Source organism: Cynocephalus volans, chromosome 6 (assembly GCF_027409185.1).
Source record: "Cynocephalus volans isolate mCynVol1 chromosome 6, mCynVol1.pri, whole genome shotgun sequence".
In the NCBI taxonomy this organism is placed as follows: domain Eukaryota; kingdom Metazoa; phylum Chordata; class Mammalia; order Dermoptera; family Cynocephalidae; genus Cynocephalus; species Cynocephalus volans.
The window spans coordinates 66,801,950-66,820,448 of NC_084465.1; the positions used below are offsets into that span (position 1 = coordinate 66,801,950).

Here is an 18,499-nt window from a genome sequence, read left to right on the forward strand (position 1 = left end):
ACAAAGCTAAATAGTCATGTTTTCAGATCTTTTTAAAAATAATTTATTACCTTGATGAAAATATTGGGGATAACCAAAGAATTTTTGATTTAGAGAACAAAAGTTTTTGCAGAAGCAAGAAACTTTAGATTTACAAAATCAATGTGCTGTGTTTGAGGACAATACATGCTTCACATAGATCAGAAAACCTTGAGGGGGAAAGTGGTCATTTGTTTTGGATGTGGAGTTCTTGCTTCAATCTAGTAAATATAGAAAGTATCCACTTATTTTCCCAATGTCATTTGTGTTCACTTTTGAACCTTCCATTAAGGTTTTCTATTAGTGGTTATTGTCCTCTTAAAAAGTATGACAATTATATTGGAATGTTTTGTCACCTTCTCCCAGTTAAATGGGCCTGATTCTGATGTGTTGAAGTGAATTAATTTCATGACTATCAGACGTTTAGTGACCACAGGTACACTTTCTTTTTAATGATAGATTTGAGTATACTCTTCACTACCTTTTAGCCTCAAGGTACCTAGCTAGTTAATACTTGATTAACTTGAAACCCTGACTGAAATAATTCTCTGCTGAAAAGTGAATATGTAGTTGTGTATATTTTAATTGGTAAAATTTGTTTCTATTGGTTTTTACATATGTATGACGTCTAAATATCTACAGGTATGATCTACTGTGAACTGAATAGAACTATTTTGTTGGATTTCTTCATTAGATATGTTTTGGGTATACTTTAGCCAGAAGGACAGCTGTATTTGAATTGAAATAAACAAGTAAGATAGTGTCTGCCAGTACATGTGTATATACCTCCATTTTTGTTAGGGTTAATGCAGCTTCCTAAACCATCTAAATTACCCCTAAGAAGTTTGAATCATGTGAATTACTAGCTGAAGCCAGTTAATAGTTTCTGTCAATTCCAACTTGTGTCTCTTGAATTTATCAATTTTTCTTGTACTTCACCACTAGCATCCTAGTTTGTGCCAAAATTATCTCTGTGGCAAATTATTAAAACAGCCCCTTACCTTGGCTTCTTGTCTCCAGTCATGCCTTCTTCAGATCCATTCTTAGATATAAATTTAGATTGTTTTCTTAGATACAAATTTAATCATGCCATTTTTCTAGTTAAAGATTTTTGTGGCTCACCACTGCATTCAAGATAAGATTTATACTCCTTGGGTTTGATTGCTTTTGGTGTTCTGGCCTTCACTTACCTCCTTTCTTGTCACTTTTCCTCGGCCTACTTCTTCCATATGCTAGCATAGGGAACTCCTTGTGCTTCTCTGAGTACACTGTGTTCTCTCTTAGCTTTACCCTGTTACATGCTCTTTCTATTTTTTTGCACTTACCATATAATTTCTACTTTTCTTTTGAATCTAGAGCTGCACCCAGCCCCAACCCTGCCATCATACCAGATACTTAATTCAGATTCTAAGGAGGGTATTTTTTCGTGTTTATATATAAATATCAAGAAATTTGGTTCATTTGCACTTAGATATGTAATTTTAGAAAATTGTTTTCAAAGTGATGTATCTTTTTAAAATGGTTAATAATGTCATAGAATCAAAGAAATATGTTATAGTACTCTTTCTTTGCTTACTTATTTCTCTTTCCCTCTGGACTGTAAATTTTGTAAGGACAAGAGGTTAATCTTTGTATCCCCACCTGACACATAGTAAGATTTTCAGTAAATAATTAGTAAATAAAGGCTAGATCCTAACCTGAATGACTTACTGCTTTATTACTCAACAACCCTAATTGCAACTCTGTTTTGTCTTTCCATTTTAAGTGTTTCTCGAGAAACCCTAAAAAGCAGGAAGAAATCAGATTACAGTCTAAATAAAGTGAATGCACCCATTTTAACAAATACAACGTTGAATGTAATAAGGCTTGTTGGTAAGTAGCTATACCCTTTTAAAATAATTATAGCAGTTGAACTACTTTACTTCTGTTCTTAATGGTTTTTGCTTAGGATTTTTATTGGGTGGTATAAGCCAGAGCCCCCTCCAGAGTGAGGGATTTAAGATTATCATATGTCAGTGCTTCTCATCTTAAATGTTACAAATAGCATAATACTGGTATTAATGCCAGTTTCTCTTTTTCAGTTAACTACTTATTGTTTTCATCTCATTTTTCTAAAATATTCCAATTAATTGAAATGTAATGAAAAATTCTCTAGGTGAGTTAGAGGTACATGTGGGATGATGATAGTAACAGTTTCACATTTACACAATATTTTTCTACTTAATTGTTTCATGGATCTTCACAGTCTTCCTGTCAGATAGGCAGAATGAATAGTGATTCTCTGGCTTTTTCAGACACAAGGGTTTTATAAACTAGATGTTCAGATCATAAAAGTGTTGTTCTTATTACAGATAAGACCTTTATTGATTTTGTAGAAGGCAAACAACAGAAGGAATACTATTTTAAATATTCATGTTTGAGAATCGTATGGATTTTTTAATGTCAGTATTTCAGTATCTTATAATGTTCTCAGGCTTTATATCCCACGAATAGGTCTGCACATTTGACAAATAAGTTAAAGAGATATCTTCTCACATTAGTTGTCATCTATACCAATTAAGACTTTTAGTGGTTGTCTATAAAAATCTGTATATTCTATTTATGGAGATGGTATTCATCTGTTGCCTAGTTTGACTAATCTTAGCCCTGATGAAATGGTCTTTGTTCTTAAGATAATCTCTACATTTCATTAACGAATAGGATAAAATGTACAAAACGTTTTTTAGTAGTCTTACCTTCTTTAGAACAAATATGGAAAAGTAATAAGGAATTGCTAGGAAAAGAAAATTTTCTTGATGCATGGAAAAAATGACAGATTCTAAAAAGCTATTCTGTGGCTAATTATTGCCAGGGAAATTAGCTTTTCTTCTTTATCCAGGGGAGCTAATTGAACATAGTGTTGTGAGTTACTCTCTAGAATTTATAGAATTAGAATCAGAAGGGTGATCTGGTATACTAAGGTTTTCTTTCTATAATGTTCCTAATATGTAGTGGCCATATAACTTTTGTTTCATGACTCACAGTCACTGGAAGCACATTATTTAGTAAGACTACTCATTCTACCGTAGACTGAACTCATTGCTAGAAATCTCTTCCCCACAACCAACTGAAATTTCTCTCTCTCTCTCTCTCCTTTTTTCTCCTGTTCTTCCATATGGTCACGTTTCCGATGTGTGGTGGTAGATATCCTGTCCTTCCTTTCTTCCTGCCCTTTAACCCCCAATCCATTTTTCAGGCTCAATGTGCTCAGTTCCCTTGTCTGGTCCTTACTGATAGAAATTCAGAATTCTCGTCATCCTCCTTAGTCTTCTAGACTCAGAAGTTTTCCATGTCTGAACACACTACTCGAGATGCGGTTTGATATACTCAGCATTTGCTAGGTTATGTTGAAGTAAAAAACAACCCTGACATATCAGTGGTTTTCAGTCACGAAGATTTATTTTCCCCCCATGATGTGCATTGGCTCCTGATCATCTGTAGCTGTGCTCCACCTGTCTCTTCATTCCAAGATGCAGGCTGAAAGAATAGCACTGATTGGGAACATGGGGAAGGGAGCAAGAACCGAACCATGTTATGATTCTTAAAGCCTCTCCTCTGATGTGGCACCCTTGACTTCCTCTGACATGTCACTGGCCAAAGCAAGTCAGGCTTGACAAAGGGAGGGAGAAGTAGGCTTCTGCCCAAGGAAGCACTGCAAGTCAACGGAAGCAGACAGGGATGTATAATGCTCTTTCAGGAAATGGGGGTAGTGGATAATTGGGAAAAATAATACAAGCAACGTAAGTAGTTGTTTATATTTTTTACCTTACCCAGTTCAAAAGGGACTAGAGGTAGTCATGGTACTTTTTACTCTAAAAGGCCTATATTCATTAAAATAAAATCAAATAAAATGTAAGGCTAAACCAAAATTGAGGAGGGGGAGATATCGTTTCATTCAGTTAAATGCCAACATCAAATGCCTTCTTGGTAGGCATAAAGAAATTGAAGAAACAATGTATTCTGCTACTCTCATTATCTATGAAAATAATACTTGCCCTTAACAATAATGGTAGAAATATGCTCTTAGTGCTAAATTCAGAAGATTACTGATTGACGTAGTGGACGTTATTTTTTAACAATGGATTTATAGAAACAGAAAAGATGCTTTCTTATGGTCCTTTGGCTTATCAGCCCTATAAAACAAGGCACAGTCCTGAATAAAACCTTAGTTGGTGAAGAGATTATGATCATTGTAATTTCAACCCTCTCCCTATATCTTTTACTAGAGTTGCAGTTAGGAAACAATGCTGAGTATGACAATTTATCTTTCATGTCTTCTCATTTAGGGCCAGCATAAGGTGCTGCTAATATTCCTGCCCTCTCCCCAGTAGACTTGTATGCCTATCAATTTCTCTCTCCCTGGAATGTCTTTTTCTTCACTTTGTACATATTCATAAAATAGAACTTTAAGGGAACCAATTACTCAGGGGTCCCCAAGTAGTAAATGCACTATTCTATCCCCTGTTATTATTGCACATAGGTACTTGAAAATTATAAGCTGGGGGCCAGCTAGGAAGCTCAGCTGGTTAGAGTGCAGCCTTGTAACAGCAAGGTCAAGGGTTCAGATCTCCATGCCAACCAGCAGCCAAATAAATAAATAAGTAAGTAAGTAAATAAATAAATAAATAAATAATACATACATACATGCATACATACATACATACATACATACAATACAAACATACTGGCAAAGGTAATGCCTCTTCTTACAAAGAGAGAAGTACACTCGTATAAACAAGATATATTAATTTTGGTGCCTGGGAAGTTGAAGGAACTAGTTGTTGAGTTCTTGGGAAAAATATTTCGAACATGAAAGGCTTATTCAAAATGTCATTTTCAAGGCATATTTACTTGGCAGATAATTAGGAGAGATTAAACAAAAGAGTGTTAATGGGGCTCCTAGCCCCAGGTGGGTACCTAAATCTTTTAGAAAGGCTCAGGGAGACTTTCCACTTGTGCCAAGAACTAATCAGAACACTTGCTCATTTAAAAGGAAAATCCTGTTAGCTTGATGATCTTTTCCAGAGACTGAGAAATTTTAGGGAATGTACCTCATTACCAAAAAAGCCTTGGTGTTCAAGGTTCTCCCTCCTGGAGGCAGCTCTCATTTGAGCAGATATGGCAGGTCTTAGGGGAAGGAGATGAGATAGGTTGCCCAAGTCGATGCTACTGTAACAACTACAGACCCTACAGCACAAAATTATTACTTTAGTAGCTGGAAAAAAATACACATTGGCACATGCATCAGGATTTAAAATGAAACTAGAATGTGTACATCTGAGGGATATTTAGGCATAGTGTGGCTGGGCTGCAGCTTGTGTGGTGGAGAGAACACAGAAATGGGAGAGAAGAGATCTACTCCTTATCCTTCATTGGCACATTCTTCTTGGTGGGACATTAATATTATTTTATCATTGAGTATTTTAAATTGAAAGATAATGCATGAAAATGGTTAAAAGTTAAAATACCCCAAGGTATAAACAAAGCCCCAAGTTTCCTTTCTCAGAGAAAAGTACGGTTTCTCCTGTTTTCTTTTGGAAATATTAGTATGCTTTTACAAGTATATTTAATATGTCTATCTCCTCACCCCTGTTTTTGTTGTTGTTGTTGTTTGTTTCAAAAATTGGATCCCACTGTATATACTGTTCTTCATCTGGCTTTTTTCTTTTTTTTTTTTGTCTTTTTCGTGACTGGCACTCAGCCAGTGAGTGCACCGGTCATTCCTATATAGGATCCGAACCGGTGGCAGGAGCGTCGCTGCGCTCCCAGCGCTGCACTCTCCCAAGTGCACCACGGGCTCGGCCCTTCGTCTGGCTTTTTTCACTTCAAGTGTCTTAAGGTTATACTTAAAATACCTTAAGATATTACATATCTTAGTACGTATAGATCTTATACTTTTTCATGGTCCTATTGTATAGATGAACCACTATTTTACAAGTTCTCTATTTTTGAACTTTTAAGTTGTTTCAAGTCATTTGATACTACAAATAATGCCACAGCACATGTTCTTGAAGAAATATCTTTGTTTATATACAAATACAGCTGAAGGATAAATTCCTATAGATACTTCCTCTGGCTGGAGCAAAGAGTGCGCATTTTCAGTTTTGGTGGGTGTCCCAATTTACCGATGAAGGTTACTAAAGAGGTCTGTAAGTTTACCTATTCACCAACAATGTCAGAGTATCTCTTTTCCCAGTTTCTCAGCAACATTGCGTCATCCAATTTTGGATGCTTCCACCTTCATAGAACACATAAGAATATAAACACGAGATAGCTGGGTCAGAAACCTAGGGAGTAGCAGTGGATGTGGATACATTGGAGGGGGGGCAGACAGCAAGAGAAGCCTGTAAAGGAGGTCATGAGTGAATGGTAGAGAGGCAGGAGAAAAATTAGGAGGTAAAGAGGTCATCTCGAAAACCAAGGGATGAGGGCCTGTCAAGAAGGAAGAAGGGCTATGCTTTATCAGTCCTTTATGATGATCTATGCCATTGGTCATACAGGGACCAAACTTTGAGAACCATTAGTTCCTTTCTATATTTTTCTAATTAAAATGTAAAGCAATGTGTGTTTAAATACAGGGAAGTTCTTGATTGTATAACAGGTAATACAAATGGTAGTTTCTTTTGTTTTTTTATGAATGCAAATAATCGTGCCAATTGTTTTCAAAATATTTTTATTTCAGATATTTGGATCAAGTTATTGAGTTCAATGAAATTATAAGTGCAATCTTACAGAAGTATCACAATACAATTTTTGTTCATTTAAAAATTTTAAAACCTTGTTTTATGATTAAATTAAAAGTCTTTTAAGTGACTTAATGTTTTCATATGTAATGTTTCAGGAAGAAAATAATCATTCTCTTTAATTTAGATTATATTGCAATATTTCTGTTTATAACATTAATGATATTGTCATATAACTATATTAATAAAATAATATGCTGTATAATATTGTAATTTATTATATTATTTATATAGAGGGTACTTCAAAAAATGTTCATGGAAAGATTTGTATTATATTTTAGTTCTGTTTTTCCATGAATTTTTTGAAGTACCTTAGTATTTTACTGTTTATAAGAATTTGTGTTTCTAAACAGTTTTAAAATATTTTTTGAGTTGCTAGCTGCATATATGACATTATGTTTTGAGAGGACAATCCAAGAAGCACCATTCTTCAGTACATGTCATAAGAAAATGATATTGGAGATTTTGGAAGCTAAGATAATATTCAAATTACAGAATAAAAACGGATAGCCAGGCACTTAGGTTAATTTTTTACTCCAGTCTTCATTTCATTATTCAATACTTTTTCTAAATTGCCCAAGCTGAATTATTCATTCCTTTTCTTTATGCCTCATTTATAGCATTAACAGTTTGCCTGTTATTATAGTGCTCTTTATATCTATTGATGATTTCTCAAATTAGTGCACTGTAGTGAGAATAATGAACATCGTTCCAACTTAGATTCTATTCTTGCTCTTGCCCCATCAGACTGTAAGCTCCTACAGACAAGAAGAGCATCTGAGCCATTTTGCGGCATTTTTATATAGCACTGAGCCAAATGCTTTTCACTTTGCAGATGTCCAATATACGTTGAACTGACAAACCTTAATTTTTAAAATTCTTAGTATTGGAGAAACTCCTTATCCTCTCTTGTCACAGTCCACAATGGGAGAAATTTCCCCTCACACTCCCAGCATTTCTCTTTACCCCATGTATTTATTCTCTCCTCTACACTGGAGGTGTGACTGTCATGTTGAATTCCCCTAGGCCACCATTCATGTGGTAACAACACTCTTCTCTATGTCTCCCACTGATGAGGTGGCTGAGGCAGGCTCCCTGTTCACTCTCCTGTTTCTAGTTCTTGTCAGTGCTGCATGTTTGGTTTTTCTGCCAGTCCCTCTGTTTCTTTTCCCCATGGTCTAGATTTGGGATGAGAGAATTTAAACAGTGCTTCCCCTGTGAAGCCTTTTCTCATTTCCAGATTAGGTTAGGTTCTCTTTATGTAACATCCCATACTTCTCTCTGTTGCATTAATCATAATTATAATTACAGTTGCACCTCAGTATCCCCAGGGGATTGGTTCCAAGATCCCCACAGATGCCAAAATCCTCTGGTACTCATGTCCCTGATGTGAAATGATGGGAGTATTTGCATATAACTTAGGAACATCCTCCCATATACTTTAAAACATCTCTAGATTGCCTGTGATGCCTAATACAATGTAAGTGCTATGTAAATAGTTGTTATACTCTATTATTTTTTATTGGTATTATTTTTTATTGTTGTATAGTTATTTTTTATTTTTTGTTTATTTTCCATCTCGGATTGCTTGGATTTGTGGACGTAGAACCTGCAGATTTGGAGGGCCAACTGTACTTTTCCCTATTGCATGTATTATAATTATCTTAATAGCAATATCTAAGATTTGATTACTTAAATAGTAGTCAAGTACTGGTAGGTAGACTACTTAACTGGTTAGGGGTATACCTAACCAAACATTTTTCAGTGCATTTATTGAAAAAAAAAATGTGGGTATAAGTGGACCCCTGCAGTTCAAACCCATGTTGTTCAAGGGTTTGCTGTGATATAGCTTGGAAGCAGGAATAGAAACCTTTTGCAGTTGATAATTTGGGAAGAGATGCCTTTTCTTGTCACCTGGGTCCTATTAGAAACCTTGCTTAGAGTCCCCAAAGCATGCTGTGTGTGCTTCTCTCACTGTACCCTCCTGTGGGGAACACTGGAAGGGAAGAGAGAGAGGGGACAGTGCATCTGAATTACATCTTGAATTACTGACCAGTTTTTACACTAGGCAGGCTAACTTCAGAACCATGTGCTTATATTTTTATCACAGTAATACATTTCAGAGTAACACATCAAAGTAGTAAGAAAGAGCCTGCGATGAAAAGCAGGAGACTCTCAGCCCACTACTCTCTGCCAGCCATGTGGAGGTAATTTCTTGGTCTGTTCCTGTTTGTCTTCTAGTTTTTTCCCAGAAAAGGGTGATGAGAGGTAAATGTTTGGAATTCATGTCAGTCTGAAAATGCCTTTATTCTGCTCTTTCACTTGAATGACAATTTACCTGTGAATAGAATTATAGAATAAAAATTATTTTCTTTGGAACTTTGAAACTTCTAGTGTTCTAGTCAATCTATTGTAGGTGAGTTTCTCTCTCTCTCTCTGAAAGCTTTTATTTTTTTCCCCCCATGATGTTCTAAAATTCTATGTTGATATATCTAGGTGTGAGTTCTTTTTCATTAAGTGCATGCAGTAGTTTGTGGACTCTTCAGTCTAAAGGCTCCTGTGTTCCTCAGCTATGACTGATAATAATATTTTATAATTTCTTTCTATTTTCTCTGTTCTCTCTTCTTAAAAATTTTCCATTACTCAAATGTTTAGTCTCTTAAATTGGTCCTTTATGTCTCTTATTTTCTCTAATGTTTTTCATATTCTTGTCTTTTTTGCTGTACCTCTTGGTAGACTTCCTTTTTTCCCCATTTCTTTAGTTTTTTATTTTAAAATCATAGTTTTAATCTTTAAGAGCTCTTCCATATTGGTTTTTTTCATATTCTCCTGTTATAGGGTTTTGCATTCTTATATTTCTCTTCCTTAGCTTGAGTTATTTTATTTCCTCTGGGGTCAGCTTTTCTTTTTACTTTCATACTCTGAGTTTTCCTCATGTGCCTGGTAATTTTTGATTATTCGTATTTAAAATAGAGGGTCTATGTAGCTGTTTTGGGTTTCTTCTCAGTAATTAAAGCTGTGTTTGAGCAGGCTCTTTTTCCTCAGTAGAAATTCTGACTGGGAACTTTGTGCATAATATGGCAGGGCTGATTGGATTTACTGTCAGCTTTTACTTAATGGGGACAGATCCTCAAATTCTGAGAAAGAGGTAGACTTTAATCTGTGGTGCCAATATCCAATCTAGAAGCCTTAGCTTTCCTATTATTTTTTTAAGTTTGCTCAATATTTTTTGTTGTTGTTTGGTTTGTTTATCTCTTTTGGAGAGGAACTCTAAGGGTTTTTCTTTTCTTTTTTGTCTGTAGGTGAATTCTGACAGCATATAGCACTTACTACTAGAGAGGGGGATAGTAGTGGGGGAGGCATATGGACTGGTTGAGTTTGTCTCATATGTGGACTTGCAGTTTCATCTTTTTTCAGCCCCATTTGTCATTCCTGCTGCACTTGCTTGAGTCTAAGTAGTCATTGTCCTACTGAAGAGCGTCCACCTCCTTTGTGGCACTCTCATGGTTTCCTTACATTTTTCCATTAACCTGCTCCTATCTACTGTCAGTCATCTAGAACAATTTTGTTTTGAGATGTCAAATGTTTTGAGAAGACAAATCTGAAAATATTTCTAGAGCAGGGGTTGAAAACTATAGCCTGCAGACCAAATTAGGCTGGCTGCTTGTTTTTATAAGTAAAGTTTTATTGGAGTACAATCATGCTTATTTGTTTACACATTGTCTGTGGCTATTTTTGTGCTACAGTGGCAGAGATGAGCAGTTGAAACAAAGGCCAGCAGAGCTGAATAGTTGCCAGAGAGACTGTGTGACACTTAAAGGCTAAACCATCTACTGTTTGGTCCTTTACAGAAAAGGTTTGCCAACCCCTGGTCTAGAAGTGTTTTGAGGTTTCTCATTTTCTTGTGATCAAACCTACATGCTCTTGCCTTCTCACCTCCTTCTCTTTATAGTTATTGGCCTATTTCATTGTAAAACTTCTTTTAATTCATTAGGTCCAAGGGGATACATAAGTCTTCTCAGGCCTCCAAAGGTCTGCTGTGCCCTCTTGGACTGGAAAGACAGAGTCCTCACACATATACACTGCAGTATACTGGAGGCCTGCTTATTTGTTGTTGACTTCCATGTATATGACCTTTTAATGTGCGAGAGCTGGGACTCTGTGTAATTCCTTGTGGTTGAATACAAGGCCAAGTACACAGTGAGCCTTCAAAAAGTGTTTGATGAATGAATGTATATCATTATGTTTAAATTTCAGAGTGTTGAGGAACACCGAGTTTTTTTTCTTCTGAATACCCATTTAAAATAGCCTTTGCCTATTAGTAATCCATTGTTACATCCTTTCTCAAGTATAAGCACAATGGTTAATCTTATTAGGATTGGAGAAGAGCTTTGTATTCTAGATATAAATCAGCCTGGTTATTTGCATTCTAACTTTTCCACTTATCTCTGTTTTACTTTTACTGATTAAAGTAATGTAATATAATATTTTTTCATTTTTTTATCCCAGTGTCATAGTACTTTATGTGTTAACTAATTGCAGCTTAAGTAATCGTATGTTTGTAGAACAAATATCTGCATTATGATCCAGAATGTTCTAGGAGCATATCTTTCAAATGTTTTTCAAATGTGATTTTTTTAAAAAAATGTCTGAATGTGTGGAAATAAATGTGAAAGATGATTCTGAAGCAAAAGACTAAATGGGAAGTAAGAATAGAATCAGAGTTGAATGCTTTTTATTTTTTCTTGATATATAATTGTGTTTGTTTCTCTTTCTGACCATCTGACTATTATTTAGAATCATCTCTCAGACAGATGAACTGAGTTTTAGATGAAGAAATAGTTTTGATTGTAGACATTTTCATTAGAGTAAATTTATCATTTCTCCTACTTCAGTTAATGTGTTTTCTCTTGAGCTGTGGTGTCTTCAGTAGTACCAATTTAAAATTTATAACAGTTAACTTGAAGTGGATCCAATACCTGAATTATTTGCTCATTTGGAAATTAAGCAAATGGCCTTTCTTAACATCTTCAACAGAAGATGATGTAGAGCATTTTTAATAGATATTCTTCTTTCTCTATTATTTCTCATAAAAAAGAAACAGAATTAGGTACTTGTAGTTGTTACTTGATATTTGATTCAGCCTGTCTGTCATGTGTCCTTCAAATACATTATATTAGCAAGTTTGTGAATTTTGGTTTTTAAATTTTTTTCTATGACTCTCTCTGATCATATGTTGAGAGGAAAGAGAATGGAATATTGGCATCTCCCAAAGGAAGGAATGAGGAGGATATGTTTTTGGCACTTTGAGAGTATTGAGCTTTTGAGTGATGTAGTGATAAAGAAATGTTCTTGGCCTCTGACACAAGATTTCACAGGGCTAGGATTCAGGGAAGGGACAATATCTACCATGTGTCCTTTTCCTCTTGCTTTTTTACTTTTGCTAGTGCGTATAAGCTTATGAAAAAACGCTTTTTCTCAGGTATGTTATATTTTACTTTATTACACTTAAACATTTTTGGAAAGATTATTTTAAATGAAATCTCCTAGAAACCATTAACTATGTTTCATGTTTGTACAGTGTCACTTGTAGAAGAGTGTAGTACTTTCATAAAAATATGACAAACAGTAAAATATCATAATAGGATAACATCATAGTAGGTACTATTTATATCAGAGTTGCCCAATAGAACTTTCCGAGCTGGTGGAGCTGTGTGTAATCTGTGCTGTTCAATACAGTAGCCACTAGCCATGTGTGACTACTGAATTCTTGAAACATGGCTAATGTGACTGAAGACTGCAGTATTTCATTTTATTTAAATATTTTAGTATAGTATTTTTATTGTCTTTTTATAATTATAGACTAACAGATTTAAAATTCGTTCTGCTTGATTTTTGAAATTCTTTTTTTCAGGTAAATATATGCAGATGATGAACATTCTTAAACCAATTGCCTTTGATGTCATCCATTTCATGTCTCAGCTGTTTGATTATTACCTGTATGCAATATATACGTTTTTTGGTCGGAATGATTCAGTAAGTCGACCTGTGGAGGGAAAATCTGTTTCTTTTAAAATTCATTATGTTTTAAAAATGTGAAGTAGTTTTTCATTTTCTGTGTATAAGATACACAAATAACATTTTCAGAATTATCCATCCAATTATTGATATCTGCTTTCTGTCTGCTTAATTGCCTTACTTATATGTAAATTTTGAGGTTTGATATGATAAATATATTGTATGTTCAAATTTTTGGCAGAAAAAAATGAAACATCTGTTTCTAACCTTGACATATTTTGGCAATGAAAAATGTGCAGATTTCTTTACTTAAATGTGGCCTTGTGTGTATAATGACTACACAGTAAATGAGACATTTTAAATATTGGCTAAAAACCTTAGTAGTCACTATTGCATTCAGAAGATGACAAATATTTATTAAAATAACTGAAAATCTTTGAATGGAACTATCTGCTTGCCACAGAATTAATGTTTCCTGTGTCTCCTTTTTGCATTTCCAAAGCTCTTATTTAGTTTATCTTTTTCTACTTTTAGTCAGGTAACTTATCTGATATTTGGAAATTATTATGTAGTTTGCCTGGATGTTTGGCAGTTTTCTGTGTAAAAGCATACTGCTGGGTCCTGTGAATATATCATACTAACTTTTCTTACACTATATTTTATACCTTCTCAAAAAGTGTAAATTTTTTTTTTTTTTTTTTTTTTTTATTTTGTCGATATACATTGTGGCTGATTATTGCTACCCATCACCAAAACCTCCCTCCCTTCTCCCTCCCCCCCAACAATGTCCTTTCTGTTTGCTTGTCGTATCAACTTCAAATAATTGTGGTTGTTATATCTTCTCCCCCCCCCCCCCCGGTTTGTGTGTGTGTGTGTGTGTGTGTGTGAATTTATATATTAATTTTTAGCTCCCACCAATAAGTGAGAACATGTGGTATTTCTCTTTCTGTGCCTGACTTGTTTCACTTAATATAATTCTCTCAAGGTCAAAAAGTGTAAATTTTAATGTGTAACTATATTCATTAAATGGATACTCATATCCTTGCTGTGATCACAAGTATATCAAAGACATGATCTTATAGGATCTGAATTTCCTATGTTCTTAATTCTGAAAAATACTTCCTAGGAAGAATGCTAATATAATGAGATACAACATGTTGCTACAGAATTTACATTACTGTAAGATATGTACTAATTCATTGCTGTTAATGTAGCAGCTCACTAAATAAATATTAATGGAGAAAGACATTCTAGAGTTTTAGCTAATTGGAATCTTTCAGTCTTCCAGATCAGTCTTATTCTGGCTTCTGGGCCATACCTCTAGATTAGTGCTATCCAAGAGATTTTGAAATAATGGAAATGTTCTACATCTGCACTGCCCAGTATGGTAGTCACAAGCCACATGTGGCTTTTCAGCACTGGAAGTGTGACTAATGTGACTTAGAAACTGAATTCTTAATTGTGTCTAATTTTAATTAAATTATTTTAAAATGTGAATATATAAATACATGTAAATATAAGTGTGACTAGTGACTATCATTCTGGACCACATTACTGATAAGATGTGTTAAAATAGAGTCCTTCTGAAACTTTAGGAACTAAATAGTTTGGGGCATGACTTTCCAGTTGATTATAGATTGGCACAAATTTGTTTACAGTGGGCTCACTAAAACCTGAGAAAGTTAGCAAAATATAGTTAGGTGCTTATTGTAAAATATGTTGCATATTTTATTTAAGATCTGTTATGTTTTAAAGACATATTAATGTGATATTTTATATTAAAATCATTTTTAATTCTGTACGACTCAGTAAGAGCTATTTAATTATATTGAAACAATTAGCCTGTTAGTTATAAGAGTTTCTATCTTTAACGTTTATGTTGTAGGTTACCCATATGTTGTAGGTGTCTGCCCATATGTTGTATTAGAAATAATTTTTATTATGTGAACCAATATAAAATGTGCATATGAGTACGTATGAGTAAATATAGCATTTCCTATTCCTCTTACTTGCACTTTTTATGATAAACTTTTTCTATTATTAGATTATATTTAGTAATACTAGGTTTTAGCTACAATATGAATATTGAAAATATACACATTTTTAAATCGAATAACTTATAATTCAGACCCTACTATTTTTGATTCTGCAAAACTGAAGAAACAAAGCAAAAGACTTTAATCTCTATGAAAGGGTTTTCTGTACATATTTGTACAAATAAATACTCCATCTTACTTTTCTACCCTTATTTTTTTTTCTGCTTTATTTTTGTATACATTTAAAGTTTTTCTTTTGTTTTGTTACCTTGCAAGGTTATATTCTTCTTAATTAGTTACTTTATTTCTGTTTTGGAACAAGACACTGCATAAATAGCTCAAATAAGTATATGCATGCATGTAAGAGTGAAGAGGTAGGTTTTAATTGCTTAAAAGAATAAGCTTTTCAAGCCTATTAGAAATCCTAAAAGTTCCCATATTTATAAAAATAAATAAATAAATACTCTCAATTACCCGGTTAGCTGTTGAGTCTTAGGAGGGGAGGGGGAATCAGATAATGGGTACACTGGGAAGAACAGGGTATGCGGTTGCACCTGCTTCTCTCTCAGAAGAAGGGGACTTGTGCGAGTGAATTTAGATGGGTACTTCTTATGGAAGAATAGGCATCTTTTTCCCAGGGGTTCTGGCTTCTAGAAAGTCTTTGACTGGAGGGCACAGTGTGTACATTAGTTTAAAGGATTCCTTTTGTTGATACTGATTTCTTCAGAAGCCCCTGTTCTTCACTAAACTGATTATAACCTACTACATCATGCTCTATTCTATGTCTAATATTAGATTCTATTTTAATAATGCTACTCATAGTATTGCTTTATCTTGCCTTGCTCCCAACGTTCCATTGTTTACCTCGAGTTATGTTTTCCTTAGTCTTTTTATTCAATTCCCTTGTGAAGACCGTTCTGTGGCTTACCGTAACAGTAGTAAGCACATAGTAAATACTGAGGCACGTGGATCGATGTTCAGATTATTTGTTATCCGAATAGATCTTATGAGGGTTCTTACTTGGCAATGGTTTGTAAGCCTCACTTAAGGTTCCTTTTCATTAATTAAACTGTTTCTTTGTAGAGAGTTTGTGATTTGCTATCTAAACTTTTTTTTTTTTTTTTTGGTGGCTGGCTGGTATAGGTATTGAGCCCTGGACCTTGGTGTTATCAGCACCATACTCTAAACAACCGAGCTAACTGGCCAGCCCCTGATAACTAAACTTTTAAGAAATGAATTAACTTCCACTTCCAGGTATGACAGAGTAAGACCTTACTGGATGGCACTTCCTGCAGAATGCAACTATAAAACCTGAATGTTATACCAAGGCAACTATTTGGAGATACTGGAGAGTAAACAGAAGAAGCAGATAGACTTTGGTAGGGAGTTCATGCTAGTCTGCAGGTGGGGGCAAAAGGAACTATAAAAATAAATCGCATTCCCATGGCTTTTTAGCCCAGGGCTAAGTGCAGTCCACACAGCACACAATTAGAGGCAAATACTAGAAAACTTGCAGTTCTTATGGACTGGGGAACCAGAAAAGTGGAGCTAGGAAACCAGTGACACTGAAAAGAGTGAAGGAAGCTCAGAAGGGAAAGAGCCAGAGAGGGGATCCTCAAATTCAGTCTACCTATATCTCTGACCAACCCAGGAGTTACGTTTATGTGGAACAGACTAACTACAGCTCAGTCAAAGAAAGAAGATTTGACCAGAAACCAAAGCTGCTGCACAAGAGAGTTAATAGTTTAAGCCCAGCCAAGAAAATTACGTACTGAAAACAAAGGAAACTATCTGTGGGAGAAAGGTAACAGAGTCCAGAATCTCCAGAATCAAACTGATGGTGCAATCCAACTTTACCCAACATACATAGAACCAAAAAAGTAGAATGCATCCTTATGTAAAAAGAAAATCAACCTAGTCAGACTCCAAGATACTGGAACTCAGGGATAAGGATTTTAAATGGGTTATTATAACTATCTTCAGTGGAGTAAAACAAAACATATTTTAAATGCATGGACATCTCAATAGAGAAATAGGAAATTCTAGTAGCAACAGTAATAAATAAAGGGAAATCTTAGAACTGAAAAGCACAATTTCAGAAAATGAAAAAAAATTACTGAATGTATTTAATAGCCAAATGGACATGACAGAAAAAAGAATATGTGAACTTGAATAGAAATTATTGAAAGTGAACGAGTATAGAGAACAAAGATTAGAAAACAAAAATGATCAGAGTCTTACGGACATGTTAGTTTATAGCACATGAAAATCTATGAGAAATTGGTTAGTGGACACAAAGAATGATTATTGCAGTGATGAATATGCTAATTATCCTGATTTGATCATCACATTGTATACAAGTATTGATAGTCAACTCTATACCCCACAAGTATGTATTATCAATTATGCTTCAATAAAAAAATAAATGTAAAAATCATACATGTAGTTGGAATACTAATTGGAAAAGAAGAGAGAGAGAGAGAATGGGGCAGAAAAACATATTTGAAGAAATATTGGCCAATAATTTGCAGATACAGGATGCTAAACAAACAGCAAGCAGAATAAGCACAAATAAGATACAAGATGCTAAACAAACAGCAAGCAGAAGAAGCAAGCAGAAGAAGCTGGTTACATCATAGTGAAACTGTTTCTTGAAAACCACGATAGACTTAATATCTAAAAGGAAGCAATGATCTCATTAACAACTGACTTCTCATAAGAAACTGGAGGCTAGAGGAGATTTAAGCAATGCCTTTAAGGTACTGAAAGAAAAAAAAACTGTCTATCTACAAAGAACACCATTCAAGAATGGAAGTGAAATTAACACAGATTTAGATAAACAGAAAAACTAAGAGAATTTGTTACAACAGACTTACAATATAAGAAATTCTAAAGGAAGTTGTTTAGACTGAAGGGAAACAATACCAGATGAAAACATGCATCCTTAGGAAAGAATGCAAAGAATTGGTAATAGAGTCTTCTTGGGGAAATGCAAAAGATATTTTTATTTTATTCTTAATTTCTTTATAAACCAGATAGCTGTTTAAAACTGAAATCATAAAATTGTTTTTTGGAGTTCATAATATATGTAGATGTATTATGTATAACAAATATAACAAGGTAGGTGGGAGTATATGGACCTATATGGTTGCAATATTTCTGTATATTATGTAAGGCAGTACATAACAGTACATGGACTGTGAAAAGCCAAGGATGGATATTGTAATCCATAGGACAACCATGAAAAAAAATGCAGAGAACTTTAATTTTCCTGTTGGCTAAAGAGTTAAAGTAGAATTCTGAAAATATAATTGCAAAAGGCAGGAAAGGAGGAACAAAGGAACAAAAAAAGAGATAACAGAAAATGGTAGATGCAAATCCAACCAATCATTATCTTAAATGTTAATGGACCAACACTCAAATTAACAGGCAGAGATTGTTAGAATCAAACCCACACCTAAAAACAAAATACACACTTTAATATTAAAAACCCATAGGTGGAAAGCAAATGAATGGAAAAAAAAAAAAAAAGGCCATGTAAACGTTAAACATAAGAAGGCTGCAGTGGCTATATTCATATCAGAGATAAAATAAATTTGAAAATAAAACGTATTACCAGAGATAGAGGGACACTTCATAATGATA

At 34.4% G+C, this 18,499-nt stretch overlaps 1 protein-coding gene across 2 annotated transcripts in view; it reads left to right on the forward strand.

Annotated features, from left to right (window-relative positions):
• VPS50 (VPS50 subunit of EARP/GARPII complex) overlaps window positions 1–18,499 on the forward strand; it is a 120,932-nt gene that overhangs the window by 79,152 nt on the left and 23,281 nt on the right. The window contains exons 20-22 of one of the 2 annotated variants that reach the window (XM_063098872.1): window positions 1,784–1,890; window positions 12,715–12,836; window positions 15,998–16,108. In XM_063098872.1, the coding sequence (XP_062954942.1) occupies window positions 1,784–1,890; window positions 12,715–12,836; window positions 15,998–16,075 (307 nt within the window). In that variant the 3' untranslated portion in view covers window positions 16,076–16,108. The remainder of the gene's footprint in view (window positions 1–1,783; window positions 1,891–12,714; window positions 12,837–15,997; window positions 16,109–18,499) is intronic. The other variant, XM_063098871.1, reaches the window with a different exon arrangement.